The sequence below is a fragment of the Euprymna scolopes genome, chromosome 10 (genome assembly GCF_053919585.1).
Source record: "Euprymna scolopes isolate OS-2025 chromosome 10, ASM5391958v1, whole genome shotgun sequence".
In the NCBI taxonomy this organism is placed as follows: Eukaryota; Metazoa; Mollusca; class Cephalopoda; order Sepiida; family Sepiolidae; genus Euprymna; species Euprymna scolopes.
The window spans coordinates 58773089-58793936 of NC_136491.1; the positions used below are offsets into that span (position 1 = coordinate 58773089).

A 20848-nucleotide genomic window follows, 5' to 3' on the forward strand; every position below is an offset into this window, starting at 1 on the left:
TTCTCTTGTGCTAAATTTTCTGTACGCCAGGAGTAAGAATCTGTTTTATTATCTGGATGCTATAGTGAAGAAGCACCTTATTTCTCATATGTAAGTCATAGAAATATATAAACATATACACATAATTAATATTCATAATGACCAGTTAATTAGTTTAGTAGTAAATCCAATACAAATGCCATTACTTGATCTATTTACGTGATTTTTGGAATATAACAAATAAGCCGATATATCATATATTTTGAACATGACATTTTTGTTACGTAAATCAAAATCATACTTCTGCATTTTTTTAATAAAAGCATTCTTGTGTATTTATTACATAAAATATAAAAATCAAAAATATCGGAATGTATAAAAAGAAAAAAAAAAGGGAAATGATGAAGATCGAAACCGCAACACTTGTGCTAGTAATCGGTCGCGCTATCCGTTGCACTAAGGGGACATGGATGTTTTGCTAAAATGTGCCCAAAATTGAGCGTTCCCATATCTTGGGCGGTAATATAATTTTAAAAAATTTTCAGCTATTGTATTGAAATTTTAAAAAATTTGAATTTCCCATTGAATTTTGATCCAGAAACATGTATAATATGCCTATTCTAATGTTCCTGAGATTTTTAAGCGTATCATGAATGTCACTGTACCTGAAGACTATTCTTAGTTGAATGTTTTTGGGTATCATCAGACAGGAACTGCATAAGGAACTCATTGTAAGTCTCTTCAACAATAACGAACTAATAAAGAATACCATAAGCAAAGAAGAACTTAAAAAATACCAAAATTCTGACCAGCAAACTCAAACACGACTTGAAATAAAATCGTCATTTCATACAAAAATAACTATTGTACTGCATGTGGTGAGGTCTGTAATTACAACATTCCATTGTAAAGTGAGTTCCAAAGAGTTCAAATTCTGTGTTTTTGTTCTGCTCAAGAGATCATACTAGTTTGTCACAAATATCGCAGTTTTCTTACTTAAACCGAGAAATTATTTGATAAGTATCAAATTACAAGGTTTAAATACAACAGAATAGTGGTAATGCCAAGAGATATTTTTTGATTCTATTAAAGTTTAATCCCATGTTATTTAAAAAATCCAGAAGTTGTTTCAAGAAAAGCACCACAGTTATCGTTTCTGTTGCTCTGTTTTGGATGACAAAACAACCTCTTAAAAAGTAACACAGTGGCACATAAATTGGTCAAAATAAGGTCTTTTATTTTCTTTGGTAAAATTTAGATCCAAGAGGATTATTTTTAGCCCCAAAATTGCAAATTTTCTAAAACATTTGGGTTTTAAAATAAACTGTTCCAGTGCACCGATTTCTTATTTCTGGATCAAAATCAATTCTGAAAAAAATGGGTTCCTTTATTCAAATATAGCTGAAAATGCAGATTTCTCTTAGTTTTTATCTAAATTTTATGAGGTGTTCATAAGAAAAAAATCTGAGGGGAGTGGTGTCAGTCAGGGCTGGATGATATGGACTGGAATGTCCCTTATAAATGCTTTAAAACTAATTTATAAATGCTTTAAAACTAAATAACTTTTATTAATAACAAAATAACTGTTTCTCCTTTTTCTTTGTTCAAGTTATTACCTGTCCCGATTACCAATTATTTTCATTTTTGGTGTCGCCACAACTTTAACAGCCATTCACAGTTCTTTACCAAAAACAATCTCTTCATTACTTTGCATGGAAAAATTTCAAGCACCAGCACCATCTGAATACTTGACCCGTCTTTTAAATGAGGTAAGTGATCACACCATTATGGCAACAGTTATTGTTAGGAAAAAATAATAATAATATGCCACTATGGAAGAAGATTTTGCTAGGGAAATGATTTCAAACTCTGGTAACTTTTCATTTAAATGTTTTAGAAACAACTTTGTTTATTTATTTATGGCATATGAACTCTTTGCAGGTCATTTAACCCTGACTGCAATAATTTTAGCAAATTGTTATAATCATATTATTATTCATGGTGTTTACTTAATTTTGTTTTCCCTTTAAATGAAAATGTTGATGACCACTGCAGTTTTATACATACAGCATATTTTATTTAATTTATACATTGGACCCTGCATTGCGCATTAGAAAGGACATGGGAGCAATAGAAATAAAGGGCTGATGTCTAATTTGCAAAAACTTCCTGATTGATTGAACACCATCAGATGTCAAACTCTCATTTTTGGCTAAAATAGAATTGATCGTTTACAAAACTAACCTGCAAACCATTTGACAAAATAACCTAATACCCATCAATCAACATTTCTAATACATTGTTGATGATATTAATGACAGTATGGCTTTCAATAACATAATAATTGTTAACATTTAAATCTCAATCAACATCGATGTAATAAATTTTGGAAAAATGGTTTTGTGACACAAGATTTTTTTGTTTTGTTTTATACAGGTTGTCATGACAACAGACGTTCCTTTTAAATTAGGACCGAAAGTGTTTGAATATTTGCTTGATACATTCCTCTTTCACAATTTTTCTATTCTGAATTTCATGAAAGGATTTCAGGTAAAACATTTTCCATTGTTAGCTTCTCTCATTTTACAAAACTTTGCCTTTTTTTTTTCTGTGTATGAACTTGTCCAACTTTTTTCACAACCCTTGAGCTAACGGATAAAGGAACCAAAATTGCATGTTTTCAACTTCTATGTGTTAGCATCAGGATGAAAAAGACATCTTGTGGGAAGACTTGTAAAATTTAAGAATTTCAAAAGTTTTAATTTTCCAAATTTGTTTTTCATTTGTTGACATGCGGATGACACAACTGTCTGCACTTTGGAAAGCACCAATCTTCTGATCTCGCGTATTTGACACCATGGAGGGGGAAAAAGTGATCCTTGTTTTGGTTCAGTTAAAGTAAACAACCTTTGTTTTGGTAAGCTCATTTAACTAACTTTCACTTGAAATCTAAAATGGAAGACATATCCAATCTGTTGTTAAAGTTACCGGAAAAATAGTTGGATCATTCTATCATTCTAGAAAGTATCTGACTCCTGAAAACATTTTCAATTGGAGTACTGCTGCCACATTTGGGGAGATTATGCCTTGACAACTTTCAAGATTGACTTTGCAACCTAATGGGGGTAAGATCTTTTATCACTGAAGAAATATTGCTACTCTTTTTTTTAATATACTGTTATTTCCATAGAAAGTGCTCTGAGCTCCAATTTCCTGCACTTTCACAAGAACTCGTCTAGTTGCCACAACTGCAAAGACCTTTCCTTTCTCCATGAACTTTTTCTTTCCAACATGTTGCCGTAGAATTATTACACTTATTTTCTAATCAAATGTCAATAAATAATATCACATTTCTTTCATAATATTCATCAATATTTACTTGTCAAATGTATCCATCTCATTAACTCTTATCATTGAGCAGCTTTTAATTCATTGGTTAAGAATTATATATATATCTATATATATATAAAAATGTAACTCTTGGTTCGTTCGTAATTAATAGTCTAAATAACTAAATAAATGATTGCTTCGACATTTTGGTATAATGTTTACTGTACCCATGTGTGTTTTTATATATCTCTTTAATTATAACATTATACTTAATTTTTCTATAATAAATAGGTGGTTTTCTTTGTACCGATAGGCCTTTTTTTTATTTATCACCGCTTGCCGTCACGTGACCAGTGTTTCCAATTTAGTGGTTTTCCCGCTAGATCTGGAGATTTCGTTTGCAATCTAGCGGGGAATTCTAGAAAATCTGGAGATATTTCGCACCCACACACCCGCAATTTTAGATTAAAAAATAAAGAAAAACGCTTGAAAATACTTTAAAACATAAAATAAACTCATTCATGTAAGTAAAAAAGTAGCATTTATTGCCTTTGGTAACACTTATTTATTGATTATTTGTTTTGTTTTTCGGCTAACCATTCTTTAATCTTGCTATAAAATCGATTTTTCCAAGTACATTTGGGGGGGGGGGGGATTCCAACCTCCGTACTTTATTTTAAAATACGATCTAAGCAACCCCCCCTTAGTCAAAAATTCTAAAAAGCAACAAGAAACAACAGCAAAAAAAAAAAAAACTTATACCAAACACAGTAGAATTTAATTATCTACCAACCTAAATACTTTTAATATGCTAAAACAAAGTTTTTTTGTTTTTTTTTATTTTTCTAATTTCCAAATATATTTTTCAAAGTGGATTTTACACACTGAATAAAAAAAAAATAATAAACAAATGTCCGCTTATCACTTAAGGAGTAAGGAGGCTTAATTTCTCAAAAGTTGTAAACAAATGATAAGTGTATCAGAATTTTTGTATGAATTTTTGACACCCCAACACGAAACTGCGAATGTAAAAAACTCGTAATTTCTCTTTTAAAAGTGGGTTGTTTATTTTCTTTATGGATTTACTTCCAAAATAAACTATTAAAGTTGTATAAAAAGTAATATAAATATTATTCTTTTATTTTTTAAAAAACAGTAATGAAATTAATTGAATTTTACAAGCTCAGTATTTTCAATTTTTAAACTTTAAAAATCTATCAAAATTTTTCTATTGATTCAATTTTTACAATATTTTCAGGGTCAATGTGAAATTTTATGCTCTTTCCAATAAACCGAATATAATATTTTAGACAAACGTTTTTTTTTTTTAATTCAAGCCCCTCCCCATTTTCAAATGTCTATTAAAAAGTAAATAATTAATTTACTCACCAAAGTTTTATATATCACAAATTGAAGATAAAAGATCAATAAATATTATATTCAAATTTAAAACAAAAAAAAGTAGTGTTTTTTAGGAATTTACTTGTAAAGTTCAAAGTTTAAAACTTTTTTTTTTTTTTTTTTTAAAAACACGTTTGTTTTTTGTTTTTTTAAATGAAACCTTGGTCCTTGCTCCTTTTAATTGAAAAAAAAAATTAGGGTTTGTATTATATTTTTCGAGTAGTTATAAGCTTGGAAAGACAGGGGGCCCGAATTAATTCACGCCTCCCATTTAGAAATGTCTATTAAAAAGTAAATAATTAATTTACCCACCAAAGTGTTATATATCACAAATTGAGGATAAAAGATCAATAAATAATATATTCAAATTTAAAACAAAAAAAAGTAGTGTTTTTTAGAAATTTACCTGTAAAGTCCGGAGTTTAAAACTTTTTTTTTTTTTTTTTTTAACCACGTTTGTTTTTTTGTTTTGTTTTGTTTTTAAATGAAACCTTGGTCCTTGCTCTTTTAATTGAAAAAAAAATTAGGGCTTGAATTACATTTTTCGAGGAGCTTGGAAAACAGGGTGGAATTATTCAATATTTTTTGCGAAATTTCTGACACACCTAACAAATGACTTATCTACCACTAACCCTAAGTTTGAGTTGCACTCCCAAATTTAGAGTTAATGATAGTCATAGATTTTTTATACAATTTTCCAAGAGTGAAATCCCCAATGGTTAAACGACATGCAACCAGTTAATTGTTGTAAAGACAACTTTTAATAAAAGAAATGAAATAAAAATAACTTAAACACAGTTTCAGCAAGTATAAAAAATACTGGAATTTTACTGCATTTGGTATCAGGTATTTTTGTTATTGTTTACAATTTCTCGAATATTAATTATTTTACACAAATGATTGTGTTGTTCCTACTTACTTGCATGAGCCGTCATTCATGATTTTACTTATTTTTACTAATTTTTAGACGTTTATTTTATTTTGTCAGCATGAACCAACTTTTTAAGATGCAGCATATGCTAACACTTCAGCGAAGTTTACTGTATGTTTTAGCAAACATTAATAACAAAAAGTTTTCCACTTTATTTATTTTTTTGCATAATTAATGATGGAAGTATGTTTTCTGTTTTTCTTAACATCTGTTGAAAAAAAATAATTTGTACAGTTTCTTGAAAAAAAAAAGGTCAAACTTTTCTCTACTTTCACCTAACTATTTACAATATTCATACAATGTTCTTTTTATAATAAAAATTCCGTTTTCAAAAAGAAATATTTACTGCCAAATTTCTTTTAAAAAAAAAAATGTGCAAGTTTTCCTGAAAAAAAAACAAAAACACTTTCACCTAACAATTTATGGTAAAAAATTAATTTTTGGGGGAAAAAAAAAACAACTTTCATTGATAAAAAAAAAAAATTGCAAAAATTAATAAAAGTAAATAAACGAACAAAATACAATTTTTCTTGAGGAATGTGTTCCATTTTAACAAACTGAGCCACAGCAACGCGTGGCCGGGTACAGCTAGTATATATATATATATATATATATATATATATATATATATATATATATTTAAATAAGGGGGTAGTCACCAACAATGTGTATTTTTTAACATTATTTTATTATTCCGTGTCTTGGTTTTTCATTGAGAATTTTATGTTTTGATCATTGTAATAATGTTTTTAAATCATTGAAATCGTTTTTAAGGCGTTTCAGACGTTCTGTGAAGCGTCCTCGTCAGAAATTATTTTCAAATGTGTTGGAGATGTAAAAATAGCATTTTCGTAGTTCATTTGAAGTGTTTCCAAGGGGTGGAAGCGTGTGTCATAGGAGTGTTCAATTTTTTATTACTCTTTTATTGGGCTGTGGCAGGCCGCGACCTTGGCTGTGGTCACTCCTGTGTTGTGTTTCTCTCTCTCACTCTCTCTTTCTGCTTGTGTTTTTTTCTTTTCCTTTAGGGTAGTGTGTGTGTGTTTTCTTTTATTGGTTTGAGAATGTGTGTACTGTTTTATAATATTATGAGGTTATTTGCTTCCCTAGGAAGGTGACTGTGATCCAAGGTCATTACTAATGTGTATATGTGAGGAGGGGGGCAGCTCTTCTGAAATAAGGGTAGGTGCTTTCATTCTATTTTGATATTTATTTTTTGGATTCTTGGATTTTAGTATTGTGATTTTTCGTGTCCGTCTTTTCGTTTCAGTCTTTTCGGGTATTCCTTATATTATGTTTGTTTAGATAGAGGGGTGTATTTAAAAATATGTATAGGAGATTTTTTAATATTTCTATTTATTTGTCTCCCCATGTGGGTATGGCCAGACCCAGAATCGGTTCCTAGTGTGGGGAAGATCTTGTTCCCCAGAGGGGAGGGGCCAATTGGAGGGGTATAGGTATGGGAAGGGGATGATAGAAGGGATGATAGTTGTCTCAGTCATGAGGGATTTCTCCTCCACTGACTGAGGAGGGAGCAAGGTGTTGGAACAGATATTATACTATGGTTCTAGGTGTTTCCTAGTGTTGTTGGTTTCGAGGTTAAGTAGGGTTGGTATTGTTCAGTGTGTTGTATTAGAGATAGGGGTGTTATGTCTGTGTGTGGTTGTATGCGCGCGTGTGTGTTTTAATGTGTCGGTTCTGATTTATGTGTGGGTGTGTATATGTATATGCATGCGAGTGTACCTTGCATTTCATGTTTTTGTGTGTTGATATTAGGCTCTGTTCAGTTCAGGAGTGAATCTGGTGATGAAGTTTTTTTCCTGTGTAAGTCAATAAAAATAATTGTCTGTTTGGAAGATTGGCATTATTTTGAAGCTGTTTCCACTGCATGTGTGTACGTGTTTTGAAACATAGAGGTGTCTGTTATCTGCAATTTTAATGTTGCTCTTATGTAAGGCTACTCTATTGCTGACATTTTTGGTGGCGCCTATGTAGGATTTGTTGCATGCTGTGCATCTTAGTGCATATACTACATTTCTGGAGGTGCAATTTAGATCCTTTTTTATTTTGAATGTTTGTGCTGGGTTTTTGAATGTGTATGTGTTTCCTTCTATTATTATGTCACATACATATATATATATATTAGTGTTGGTATAATTCCAAAATTTTTCCTGATTTCAATACAATTACTGATTCCATTCTAAATTTCTGATTTTGATACAAGTACCAATTCTGATTCTTTTAAACTTTCTTAATATTCAATTAGGGATTTGTTGTTTGAAAAAAAAAATTGTTTAATTACTGTAAAACCTCATGTAATGTCCGTATTTATTTTTGTAAAATGTACACTGGGTGGGTGGAGGGGACATATATTAGATAAATATTTTTCTCAAATTCTTGATTAGAAGTTGTGAAACACAAAGATTTTTATATTTCCTTTTAAAACAAAGCTGGTTTGTTTTTAATCTTATTTGAATTTTTTCATAATAGAAAATAGTCAACAATTTGTATATACAAGAAGATGGTGCAGAAAGAGAATAGTTTACGAAATCTTTCTTCCCTCATTAAAATAATTTCCTAGAGACCATTTTTAATGGGGGAGGGCAAAGTATTCTTGACTTCTCTCTGTCAAAAATGTTCATATTTCTTATCCTAATTATTAAATTTGGTTCATCAGATTCATTTGTTTTACTGTCAAAAGAAAAACATAATACAGAAATGCTACTACCACTGCTATCACTACTACCACTACTACCACTGCTATCACTACTACCACTACTACCACTGCTACCACTAGCAAATGTGTAGATTAAAATCTTTAGTTACCATTATCTACTTTTTGGGGGGTCATTCCATATCAATTTACCGAATTACTTGAAATTTGGCACAAATATTCCCCTTCATGAGTTAGGAAAATTTGCGTTTGGATTTTAGGGGGATGTAAAATTTGCATATTTTGCTTCCAAATTTATGCCGTGAAACCGTACGGAATTTCAGTGTCTTATAAAATAAGAAAAAAAATACTTCCATGTATTCAATATTTCTGAAATTTGGTAGGAAGGGCAAATTTTCCTAACTCATGAAGGGGAATATTTGTGCCAAATTTCAGCTAATTCGGTGTCAGTGGGTGCAGATTTGAACTTTTTGCTGGTGTTTTGACATGTAATGACCCTTTTAGATTATAGTGAAACTTTTTTGGTTACGTTGAAAACTTTAAACAAATTATCGCAACTTGGTTTCCTTTTTTCGCCAATTCGCAATTCTTTTTGTTGTGAAATAAAGTTATCATTAGAATTCTATAACTTTGCTAATCCATGAGAAAATAAAGATGTGATTTTTCATTTTTCTGTTTTTGTGTAAACGTCGGTTTTGCATATAAAATCAACAGAAAAAGATCACCTTTTGAACCAGATAGTCCATTTTGTTTGGCATATTACGATCAAAAGAAGAAATTATAGCATCAGATGCTAGTGAATATTGTTTAGGACTGTGTTTTTTCTAGCAATACACATGAAAAAATTTAAATGGCTTAAAATATTTCAATATTAGTATATATATATATATAGAAAGAGCTTGATAAGCTAAGAAAGAATCTTTTTAAATTTTTTAAATCCAATTAAAATTAAGGAAGTTATGACTGTTTGCATATTTTTCTCTCTTTAAGACCATATGCGTTTTGTCACATTTTTTGCACTACTTTTTCAGTAAAAATGCTATATCTTTGTTAAAACAGAAGAGTAAGCAATGAAATTTGCCAAATAAGTGTATTTTTGTGCTAGGAATTAGAATATGCCACTGAAAATCTCCAGAAATTATTGGTTTCCAAATAATCTGCTGTAAATGCACATAAATATACTACAATTCCTTAAAAATGCCATGTATCCATTAAAAGAAAAGAAGTTAGATAACACAAAGTTGAATTATAATGCATTTTATGTGCCAAAAACTGAAATCGAAATCTAAGACTGTTTAAAAATGAATATATTGCAATATTTCTTATTATAGTAGATTAATACCTTCCGTTAACCCCCATCTGACCACCTCTCCAAAATATCTGATTTTACCTTTGTAGGCAATTACGTATGAACACATTGAAAATTTTTAATAAACAAAAATTTAAAAAAAAAAAAAAAAGAAAAAAAATTTTAATAAACAAAAATTTAAGATAAACAAATATTATTTTAGAATTGAATGTAAAATGATTTTGAGCTATTCTATCATTTTAGGGCAGTTAACCATTTTTTTTTTTTTTTTTTTCTGTAGGAGATAAATCCTGCGCACTTTATTTATTTATTTATTTATTCTAAAGACGATTATGTGTAGTTTTAAGAGGGTATTTGTGCAATTATGAGAGGGTGGGGAGGTTGCCACTTTGACTTTGGGTTAATGATAGAGCTAAGGGAAATTGTGTGAACATCCTGAAGCAAAAGAACAATTTTAGAATTTAGAGTGGAGGTTGGTTTCGCATAAATTTAATGTGAAATATTTCACCATTTTGAGACCATTCTAGCGTTTTAGGACAGTTGACCAATTAATTTTTTTATGGGAGATAAATTCTTTAAGGAAGGATCTGTTAATTTTTTTTTTTTTTTTTTAGATTCTTATATATAGCTTACTGAGTAATTTTATTTGGTGGGAGCTTGCCACTTGGACAGCATTATTGTTAGGGCTAACTCATACCTAGGGTTAGAGGTAAGATTAAGGGAGTTTTTTTTTTTTTTTAAGAGTGAATTTGACACTTATATTTACAGTTAGTGGTTCATGATTATTGGCTTTTGAAAATGTTATGCCTTAGATTTTGAACATCAAATTACTTTTAAAAATGTAAGCTTATATAAATGAGGAGTGTAAAACTTTACAAGAATTATGACAAATAAACAAATAAATTTTATTTAAAACAAGTGACGTTACTAACAGAAAACGTGACGTTTGGAAAAGTATTAAATATTTTTTGCCCACCTATTTAAATATCAAAAACACTGACAAATCGTTTCCAAATTTTGGAGATATTTGGTTTTTATTTTCAATTACATTTCTTGTCCAAGTTATACATTATTTCTTTAAACTCTGCAGTTTAAGACGGGTTTTAATTCACTACCTGGACTTCGGGCCAAGTACACAGTGTAGTATTCTGATTCTACGCATTTTCTGTGCTGTCAGTGGACGAGAAATTCGTCATGACTGAGACAATTATTTTTTGTTCCTATCCAGATTGCCCCTTTTTGGGAAGCTGGATTTATCCCACATTAAAAACCAACCTCGTGGGGAGGCAAGAAAGTAGGAACTTCACTAGAGACTGAGCACGCCCTACAAATATTTAAATATTGATTTTGCATTTTTTCTTTTTATAATTGGATAGATTAGTGTCTATTCAATTATAATCCGGTGAAAAAATTGTAAAAAAAGACAAAAAAATATATTGGGGTGTACTGCTCACACACGTGAAGCAAAATCATATTTCAGATTTTTTTTTTTTTTTTTTTAAACAAAACACTGTTTAATTCACCATTAAAAACTAATCCAATGAATAAAAGTGCACGCATATTAGGTACTTCTACAGTTTATCACCGAAAATGGAGACCCTATTTGGGGGGGGGGCACCTGTCATTAGAATCAGAGGGAGAAATTAGTATTTTAAACTACCAAAGTAGGAAAAAAATTAAACTAAATATTAATTACTTCCAGAAATAACAATAGAAAAAATAAATAAAGTGTAAGAAAACATATACCCGTAATGGTTTAATTGGAAATGTTTCAATTTAATTAATGAAAACGGGGAAAGTTTTTCATGAAACATATATATATTTTTATTATTAAAAACAGAAAATGAAAATGACATCTCATAATTATTTAAAATGGGTGAGTGCCATTTGAAAATGTATCAAAATATAATTGAAAAGTCTGCGTAAGAAAATATTATTTTAACGACAGGTACCTGAAAAAATGGCATCTCCATTTTCGGCGATAAACTGGAGAAGTGCCACATGTTACATATTTACAAAGCTTATTTTTTTGTCTTTTCGACCATATAAATATTTTTTAAATTTGACCAGAAATAACACCAGACTGGTTGGGATTGCATTAATTATATATTTAAGCTAATGATATTCTGGTAACAAAATAGCTCCAACTAAATATGTAAGAACATTTTTTTATCTTCATGTTTTCATTTTTTTCATTTTTAATTTGTTCTGGAAAAAAAAACAAAGAACAAAAAAAAAGTTTGCTCACTGCAATGCTACTGCTGCTGCTGATAGTATTGCAATGCTACTGTATTGCTACTGCTGCTGCTGATAGTATTGTTGCTGCTGCTGCAGATAATTTTTAGATACTTTTTAAAATAGAACGATTTTTTCCAGGTATCTTGATTTTAAATTGCTTGGTAGTGCAAGAGGAAATAAGTTATAAATAAAGACATTAAAAAGATCGATTTATTTAACAGTGAGTGTCAGAAGAAAATTTTTTCCAAAATTTTCCATACTCGACTTGTTGAAGTCATTTTTTTAACACAGCAAAAAAAATGAGCAATCAAAAGAATTTCGGACACCCAAACTATTTAACTTTTAGTCATTTTCCAAATTTCATGATGAAATTCTTAATACAAGTGCGGTACGACCATTTACAAATCGAGAGGGGGGGGGGGTTATTACAAAATCTTACAGAAAATACTGTTTTATAATGTTAAGATTTTTATCACTTGATTTGCTTAAAACACTTAAAATATATAATGTATGTTATTATTTATTAATTAATTTGAATGTATATTCACTTCCGAACAAAATGGTGGTACTTTGAGGACTTCAATTGCTTTAGTTTTTAAAATATGATTTTAGCAGAACACCCTTGAAATCTGTGATTATCCAAAGCATTTTATCATCTGTATGTATTGCTACTTTTACACAGATTTGAAGATGGATCAATTAAACAAATTTCTCATAGTTCAAGAAGAGGAATTATAATCAGGTAGAAAAATTGTGTTCACCATTAAGAAATTTTACAGGTTTATTCATGGTACAAACACATCACAAGTCACTACTGCTGATTTGGGGTTTAAAAAAGGTGTGCCAACCCATAATATGCAATATTAGCCATAAAGTTAGATCACACATGCACTGATTAATGATTGATTCAAAAAAAAAAAAAAAAAGCTCTGAAGAAAAAGTCATAGCAACATTAAAAGAGAAAAAAGAACTAGTGGATATACTCATTAATAGCGTTAGAGAAGTACCGGCGACAGTGGAAAAATTTTTTAAAAAGCAGTAGAAATGGATAAGAGTATGAAGAAACACATAGAATGGAGAAAAAAGGGATTAAGGGTTTTTCCATATGTGTTGAAATGCTGATGTATGCAGATAGTGTCATAACAAGTTTTACAAAAGAGAATTTTGAAAGAATTCTTCCATGAATTTCTAGAATTAAGGTATTGCTTAGAGGGTGACACTTATTGGCTTTGAATGGACCAGGACATTGAAAATTTGGTAAAACAATGTAAACGATGTATTCATGCTTTTTGCGGACTCTTATCCTCATCTTCATGGCTGTTGTTTCACCACGTTTCAGCCAACTCATCCTCTGGCCTTCTTCAGGTGGTTAGGCCAGAGGATGGATTGGCTGAAACGTTAAAGTTGGATCTAAATGCATCTAGAGCTGTTTTCCTCTTTTCAAGCCTTTTTTTTTATGTATCATTTCTTCTTGATATTTCTTGTCTCGTATTATTTTTGACTCGTCAGCAATTTCCACACGTCACATCATCAAGCAACACAATTAGAATTGCTTTTACACAATTTTTCTTTTTTCTTTTCCAGTTCAGCATTTTGGACCATTTCTTTAGTTTTCCTTTCAGTTATTTGTGCGTTACAGAAGACAATTCTAAAACCATTTCGAAAATGCTTGCATCTGCCAACCCTGAACAAATTCGGCAAATTCCATCCTTCATGAAGTAAGTTGTCCTTTTTGTCACCAGATCAGTTTTTTTTTTATTTTGTTAAAATAATGTTAGTTGAAAGATCTTTCCAGAGGAGACGATTTCTTTTAATATGTCGGCATCATTCCATTCGGAATCTTTGGCTGATCACTGTTATCTTGTAACTGCCATTTTTCTCTGTGAAAATGAAATTCCCTTATATAAAAAATCTCCGCCCTGTCGATAAGGCATTAGAATACATCAACTGCTCCCCTGCAGAGAGTAAAAGTCCCTCAATGGGGTCACCTGTAGACCATGGGTGGCAACCCATAATGCCTAAGCAGTTCATGTTCCTATTAGGACATGCGATGCAGCACGCCACTTCGGCATTTACTTGGACTAAAACAGGCGGTTGGAAAGGCCTGATCCAATCATTCGGTTGGTCATGACTAGCACTAAATCAAATAAATACAACAAGAAAATATGCTCACACTTCCCACATTAGACAATAAACTGATTTAGTAAGCGGTGGTTGAAGGGTCAATCAACTTGCTGAAGAATGGATAAAACACAGCTGGAAAACTAACATCTTTTCTAGAAATGAGGCCTTTAGAAAGGATGAAGGAAACACGGGTGCTTGAGTCCATCAGTAGGATGAGTGTACTTCTGTATCCTTGTCACGTTGGGGTATATAGGCCCCCCCCCTCCTCTCTGCAGCACTTCCCACACATGGCTCCGAAGCAGGTGAGGAGCAGGAGAAATGAAAAATCTAAATTATGTAAATGGAAAAGGTTTCAGATGAATTTAGTTCAGATTCAGAAACAGAATCCCAAAACCTAAATCTAAATCAAAATCTTATTTTATAATCATAGAAGTAATCGAAGGAGAACTGATAACAAAAGTGTTTCCCTTCAAAATAGAGAAAATATGTTCAAACATCAAATCAAATTAAAATAGTCAAGAAACTAAATAATGGCACACTACTAGTGGAAGTAGAAAGACAAAAACACTACTAGTGGAAGTAGAAAGACAAAAACACTACTAGTGGAAGGAGAAAGACAAAAACACTACTAGTGGAAGGAGAAAGACAAAAACACTACTAGTGGAAGGAGAAAGACAAAAACACTACTAGTGGAAGTAGAAAGACAAAAACACTACTAGTGGAAGGAGAAAGACAAAAACACTACTAGTGGAAGGAGAAAGACAAAAACACTACTAGTGGAAGTAGAAAGACAAAAACACTACTAGTGGAAGGAGAAAGACAAAAACACTACTAGTGGAAGTAGAAAGACAAAAACACTACTAGTGGAAGTAGAAAGACAAAAACACTACTAGTGGAAGGAGAAAGACAAAAACACTACTAGTGGAAGTAGAAAGACAAAAACACTACTAGTGGAAGGAGAAAGACAAAAACACTACTAGTGGAAGGAGAAAGACAAAAACACTACTAGTGGAAGTAGAAAGACAAAAACACTACTAGTGGAAGTAGAAAGACAAAAACACTACTAGTGGAAGTAGAAAGACAAAAACACTACTAGTGGAAGTAGAAAGACAAAAACACTACTAGTGGAAGTAGAAAGACAAAAACACTACTAGTGGAAGGAGAAAGACAAAAACACTACTAGTGGAAGGAGAAAGACAAAAACACTACTAGTGGAAGGAGAAAGACAAAAACACTACTAGTGGAAGGAGAAAGACAAAAGCACTACTAGTGGAAGGAGAAAGACAAAAGCACTACTAGTGGAAGTAGAAAGACAAAAACACTACTAGTGGAAGGAGAAAGACAAAAACACTACCAGTGGAAGTAGAAAGACAAAAACACTACCAGTGGAAGTAGAAAGACAAAAACACTACCAGTGGAAGTAGAAAGACAAAAACACTACCAGTGGAAGTAGAAAGACAAAAACACTACCAGTGGAAGTAGAAAGACAAAAGCACTACTAGTGGAAGTAGAAAGACAAAAACACTACTAGTGGAAGTAGAAAGACAAAAACACTACTAGTGGAAGTAGAAAGAAAAAAACTCTACTAGTGGAAGTAGAAAGACAAAAACACTACTAGTGGAAGTAGAAAGACAAAAACACTACTAGTGGAAGTAGAAAGACAAAAACACTACTAGTGGAAGTAGAAAGACAAAAACACTACTAGTGGAAGTAGAAAGACAAAAACACTACTAGTGGAAGGAGAAAGACAAAAACACTACTAGTGGAAGTAGAAAGACAAAAACACTACTAGTGGAAGTAGAAAGACAAAAACACTACTAGTGGAAGTAGAAAGACAAAAACACTACTAGTGGAAGTAGAAAGACAAAAACACTACTAGTGGAAGTAGAAAGACAAAAACACTACTAGTGGAAGTAGAAAGACAAAAACACTACTAGTGGAAGGAGAAAGACAAAAACACTACTAGTGGAAGGAGAAAGACAAAAACACTACTAGTGGAAGGAGAAAGACAAAAACACTACTAGTGGAAGTAGAAAGACAAAAACACTACTAGTGGAAGGAGAAAGACAAAAACACTACTAGTGGAAGTAGAAAGACAAAAACACTACTAGTGGAAGTAGAAAGACAAAAACACTACTAGTGGAAGGAGAAAGACAAAAACACTACTAGTGGGTGTAGAAAGACAAAAACACTACTAGTGGAAGTAGAAAGACAAAAACACTACTAGTGGAAGGAGAAAGACAAAAACACTACTAGTGGAAGTAGAAAGACAAAAACACTACTAGTGGAAGGAGAAAGACAAAAACACTACTAGTGGAAGTAGAAAGACAAAAACACTACTAGTGGAAGTAGAAAGACAAAAACACTACTAGTGGAAGGAGAAAGACAAAAACACTACTAGTGGAAGGAGAAAGACAAAAACACTACTAGTGGAAGGAGAAAGACAAAAACACTACTAGTGGAAGGAGAAAGACAAAAACACTACTAGTGGAAGGAGAAAGACAAAAACACTACTAGTGGAAGTAGAAAGACAAAAACACTACTAGTGGAAGTAGAAAGACAAAAACACTACTAGTGGAAGTAGAAAGACAAAAACACTACTAGTGGAAGTAGAAAGACAAAAACACTACTAGTGGAAGTAGAAAGACAAAAACAATACTAGTGGAAGTAGAAAGACAAAAACACTACGAGTGGAAGTAGAAAGACAAAAACACTACTAGTGGAAGTAGAAAGACAAAAACACTACTAGTGGAAGTAGAAAGACAAAAACACTACTAGTGGAAGTAGAAAGACAAAAACACTACTAGTGGAAGTAGAAAGACAAAAACACTACTAGTGGAAGTAGAAAGACAAAAACACTACTAGTGGAAGTAGAAAGACAAAAACACTACTAGTGGAAGTAGAAAGACAAAAACACTACTAGTGGAAGTAGAAAGACAAAAACACTACTAGTGGAAGTAGAAAGACAAAAACACTACTAGTGGAAGTAGAAAGACAAAAACACTACTAGTGGAAGTAGAAAGACAAAAACACTACTAGTGGAAGGAGAAAGACAAAAACACTACTAGTGGAAGGAGAAAGACAAAAACACTACTAGTGGAAGGAGAAAGACAAAAACACTACTAGTGGAAGGAGAAAGACAAAAACACTACTAGTGGAAGTAGAAAGACAAAAACACTACTAGTGGAAGTAGAAAGACAAAAACACTACTAGTGGAAGGAGAAAGACAAAAACACTACTAGTGGAAGGAGAAAGACGAAAACACTACTAGTGGAAGTAGAAAGACAAAAACACTACTAGTGGAAGTAGAAAGACAAAAACACTACTAGTGGAAGTAGAAAGACAAAAACACTTCTAGTGGAAGGAGAAAGACAAAAACACTACTAGTGAAAGTAGAAAGACAAAAACACTACTAGTGAAAGTAGAAAGACAAAAACACTACTAGTGGAAGGAGAAAGACAAAAACACTACTAGTGGAAGGAGAAAGACAAAAACACTACCAGTGGAAGGAGAAAGACAAAAACACTACTAGTGGAAGGAGAAAGACAAAAACACTACTAGTGGAAGTAGAAAGACAAAAACACTACTAGTGGAAGTAGAAAGACAAAAACACTACTAGTGGAAGTAGAAAGACAAAAACACTACTAGTGGAAGTAGAAAGACAAAAACACTACTAGTGGAAGTAGAAAGACAAAAACACTACTAGTGGAAGTAGACAGACAAAAACACTACTAGTGGAAGTAGACAGACAAAAACACTACTAGTGGAAGTAGACAGACAAAAACACTACTAGTGGAAGGAGAAAGACAAAAACACTACTAGTGGAAGGAGAAAGACAAAAACACTACTAGTGGAAGGAGAAAGACAAAAACACTACTAGTGGAAGGAGAAAGACAAAAACACTACTAGTGGAAGGAGAAAGACAAAAACACTACTAGTGGAAGGAGAAAGACAAAAACACTACTAGTGGAAGTAGAAAGACAAAAACACTACTAGTGGAAGGAGAAAGACAAAAACACTACTAGTGGAAGTAGAAAGACAAAAACACATAATAGAAATCTCCAAATGGAGATTTTTCAACAGTCAAAAAGTAAAAATCTACCCCCACAAAATGCTTAATACTAGTACAGGAGTGATCAGGAGTTCAGAATTATCCCTGTGCTCCTTGGAAGAAATCAAAACTAACTTGAAAAACCAAACTGTTATCTATATAAAAAGAATCCAAATTAAAAGATATGGTGAAACTATCAATACAAACTCCTACATCCTAATTTTCTAACACCATCAAATCGCAAGCAACATCAAAACAGGCAAAATGTGTGCGTGTCTTGCAAAAACTTTTGACACAAGATCGGTATCGTTTTCAAGCTTGATCCTTCGGATAACAAATATCAAAAAATTAGCCAAAGCATTCATTCCTTCGCCCTCCTGGTGCTACCAGATCAGGCTGTCTATTGGCTTCCTGAGACAAAATGCACCTACATCAATTTTCTGTTTTTGTTTTCTATTCTCTTTTGTAAAACTTAATTATGTTCTGCAAAAACAAAAACAATAGCCCCTTCCTTTCTTTTTCCTTCCCTACTTCTCAACCTCATCGGTGAGGCATTAGAATACACCGACTGTCCCCCTGCAGAGAGTAAAAGTCCCTCAATGGAGCCATCTGTTGACTGTGGGTGGCGACCCATAATGCTCTAGAATATAATTCTGGTGGTTGAGTACCTCATGACCCGGATCCAAGTGACCGTGAGTCTATAACACTCCACTTTGGCCCTTACTTCGGTTAGATGGGCGATCAGGAAGGCCCGACCCGATCAATCGGCTAGTCATGCCAAGCCCTAATAACAGTAAATCCTCACAAAAAAAGAAATGCAAATACATTACACACACCTTGAAAAAAAAAGATGAAAACAAAAATAGAAGGCGATATTAGAAGGCGATGGCAAATGCCAATCAAATAGTGAAACCTGATGCGACAATACCCCTTTATTATAATTTGCTGGTTCTAAGTAAATGAAGAAACCGTCATAAGCAGATACACTCACTGTTTGAATATATCATCCTTGTATCCCTGAGGTGTTTGGGTGAATGGGTTTCCCCTCAACCATCTCCCAATTTAGGGTTCCGAGGAAGGTGGGGAGCAAGGATGATGAAGGAAAAAAGTATAATTTATGGCTTCCAAAAAAATCAAAAGACCCTATCCAGAAAGTGTAGATGAATCAGACTTGGATATAGAATTAGATAATCATAGAATATTCCAAGATTCATTGTTTTGGAATCCATGGAGAGCAGTTCTCCAATCACCAAATTGTCTCCATTCATTATCGAAAAAGAAATCAGATCTATAACCAAAACTACGCAAATCAAAAAACTAAGTAACACCATCCTCCTTATAGAAGTACCTAATAAACTCTCAGCAAATACACTCCTATATCAAAACCACATCCACAACCTCAAAATAAAAGCCTACCTCCACATCACTTTGAACTCTTCAAAGGGTGTGATAAAGAGCCCAGAACTTGCACTTTGCTCACCAGAAGAAATTAAAAATAACTTAAAGGAGCAAGGAGTCACAGAAGTCAGAAGAATAAACATAAAAAAAAATAACCAAATGATTCCAATAAACACCTATATCTTAAACTTCAATACTCTCAAACCTCCCACAGAAATAAAAATCGGCTATATAATAGAAAAGGTAGAAATCTATATTCCAAACCCATTACTATGTCACAACTGCCATAAATTCGGTCACCACAAAGATAGATGCACCAGACCAGCAACATGCAAAAACTGGTGAAATTGGGAAACACATCAACTGCGAAATGCCATCAAAATGTGCAAACTGCAAACAAAACCATGCAGCTGATTCAAAGGAATGCGAAGTTTGGAAAAAGGAAAAACTAATAACAAAAATCAAACACACCAGAACTCTACCATATCCGGACGCAAGAAGACTAGTTGAGGGCACACCAGACTCCCCAACATATGCAAGTATAGCAAAAAGTACAAATAGCCCGATCTCAAAACAAGAGACGGTACAAAACAACCTGACTGAATTGATAAAAGAATTAAAGTTACTAGTGGAGACATTAAAGGAAAACTAAACGGGACCGGAAGGAGAATCCCCAGTCCCAGAGAAATGAGGCTGAAACTCCAAACTTATCCAATACTACTACCCAAGGATTTTTCACCTTCCAAAACAAAACCTCCTAAAGAAAATAAACATAAACAAAAGCAGAAATGGTGCTGGTTGAGGATGAAAGCAAATTCAAACTAATCGAAATCCAGAGCCAAAAAGGCATTCAAAACAAAAAAAATCAAAAAGCCACACAAAAAAAAAAAAAAACCTGGAGACTGAAAAACCTTGACAACGTTCCCAATCTAGATCCAAAACAGAAATATCACCAAATGTGGTTTCAAACAAAAAAACTAAAATAATATAAAAAATGGAAGTGGATAATTTTTTGCTAATATCTACAAAACTTTCCCAGAACCAAGAAAGTTGATAAAAGCAACAAAACATACAGATGAATAATAGACAACCGAAACCCAAACCACCAACCAAAATACAAAGCACTACACACAGAATCATACAATGAAATTGTAGGGGTATAAAGGCAAACTACAATGAACTACTGGTACTCATATCACAGAAAACACTCAAAACACTAATTTATGCTTATTAAACAACAAAACATCAACCTATTTAAACCCTTCCACTGGATCAGGATCATCCTTAGACCTAAGCTTATGTGACTCAAAAATTTTTATGGACTTTATATGGAAAATATATTATGATACATATGGAAGTGATCACTTTCCAATCGTACTGGAAACATCCACCCTGAATGAGGAAACTCCCACACAC

At 32.4% G+C, this 20848-nt stretch overlaps 1 protein-coding gene across 2 annotated transcripts in view; it reads left to right on the top strand.

Moving 5' to 3' along the window:
- Positions 1–20848, top strand: part of LOC145285995 (origin recognition complex subunit 3-like) — a 171774-nt gene that overhangs the window by 83613 nt on the left and 67313 nt on the right. For both annotated transcript variants that reach the window (XM_080134586.1, XM_080134587.1), the window contains exons 8-10: positions 1589–1748; positions 2416–2529; positions 13444–13577. In XM_080134586.1, coding sequence (XP_079990712.1) covers positions 1589–1748; positions 2416–2529; positions 13444–13577 — 408 coding nt within the window. The remainder of the gene's footprint in view (positions 1–1588; positions 1749–2415; positions 2530–13443; positions 13578–20848) is intronic.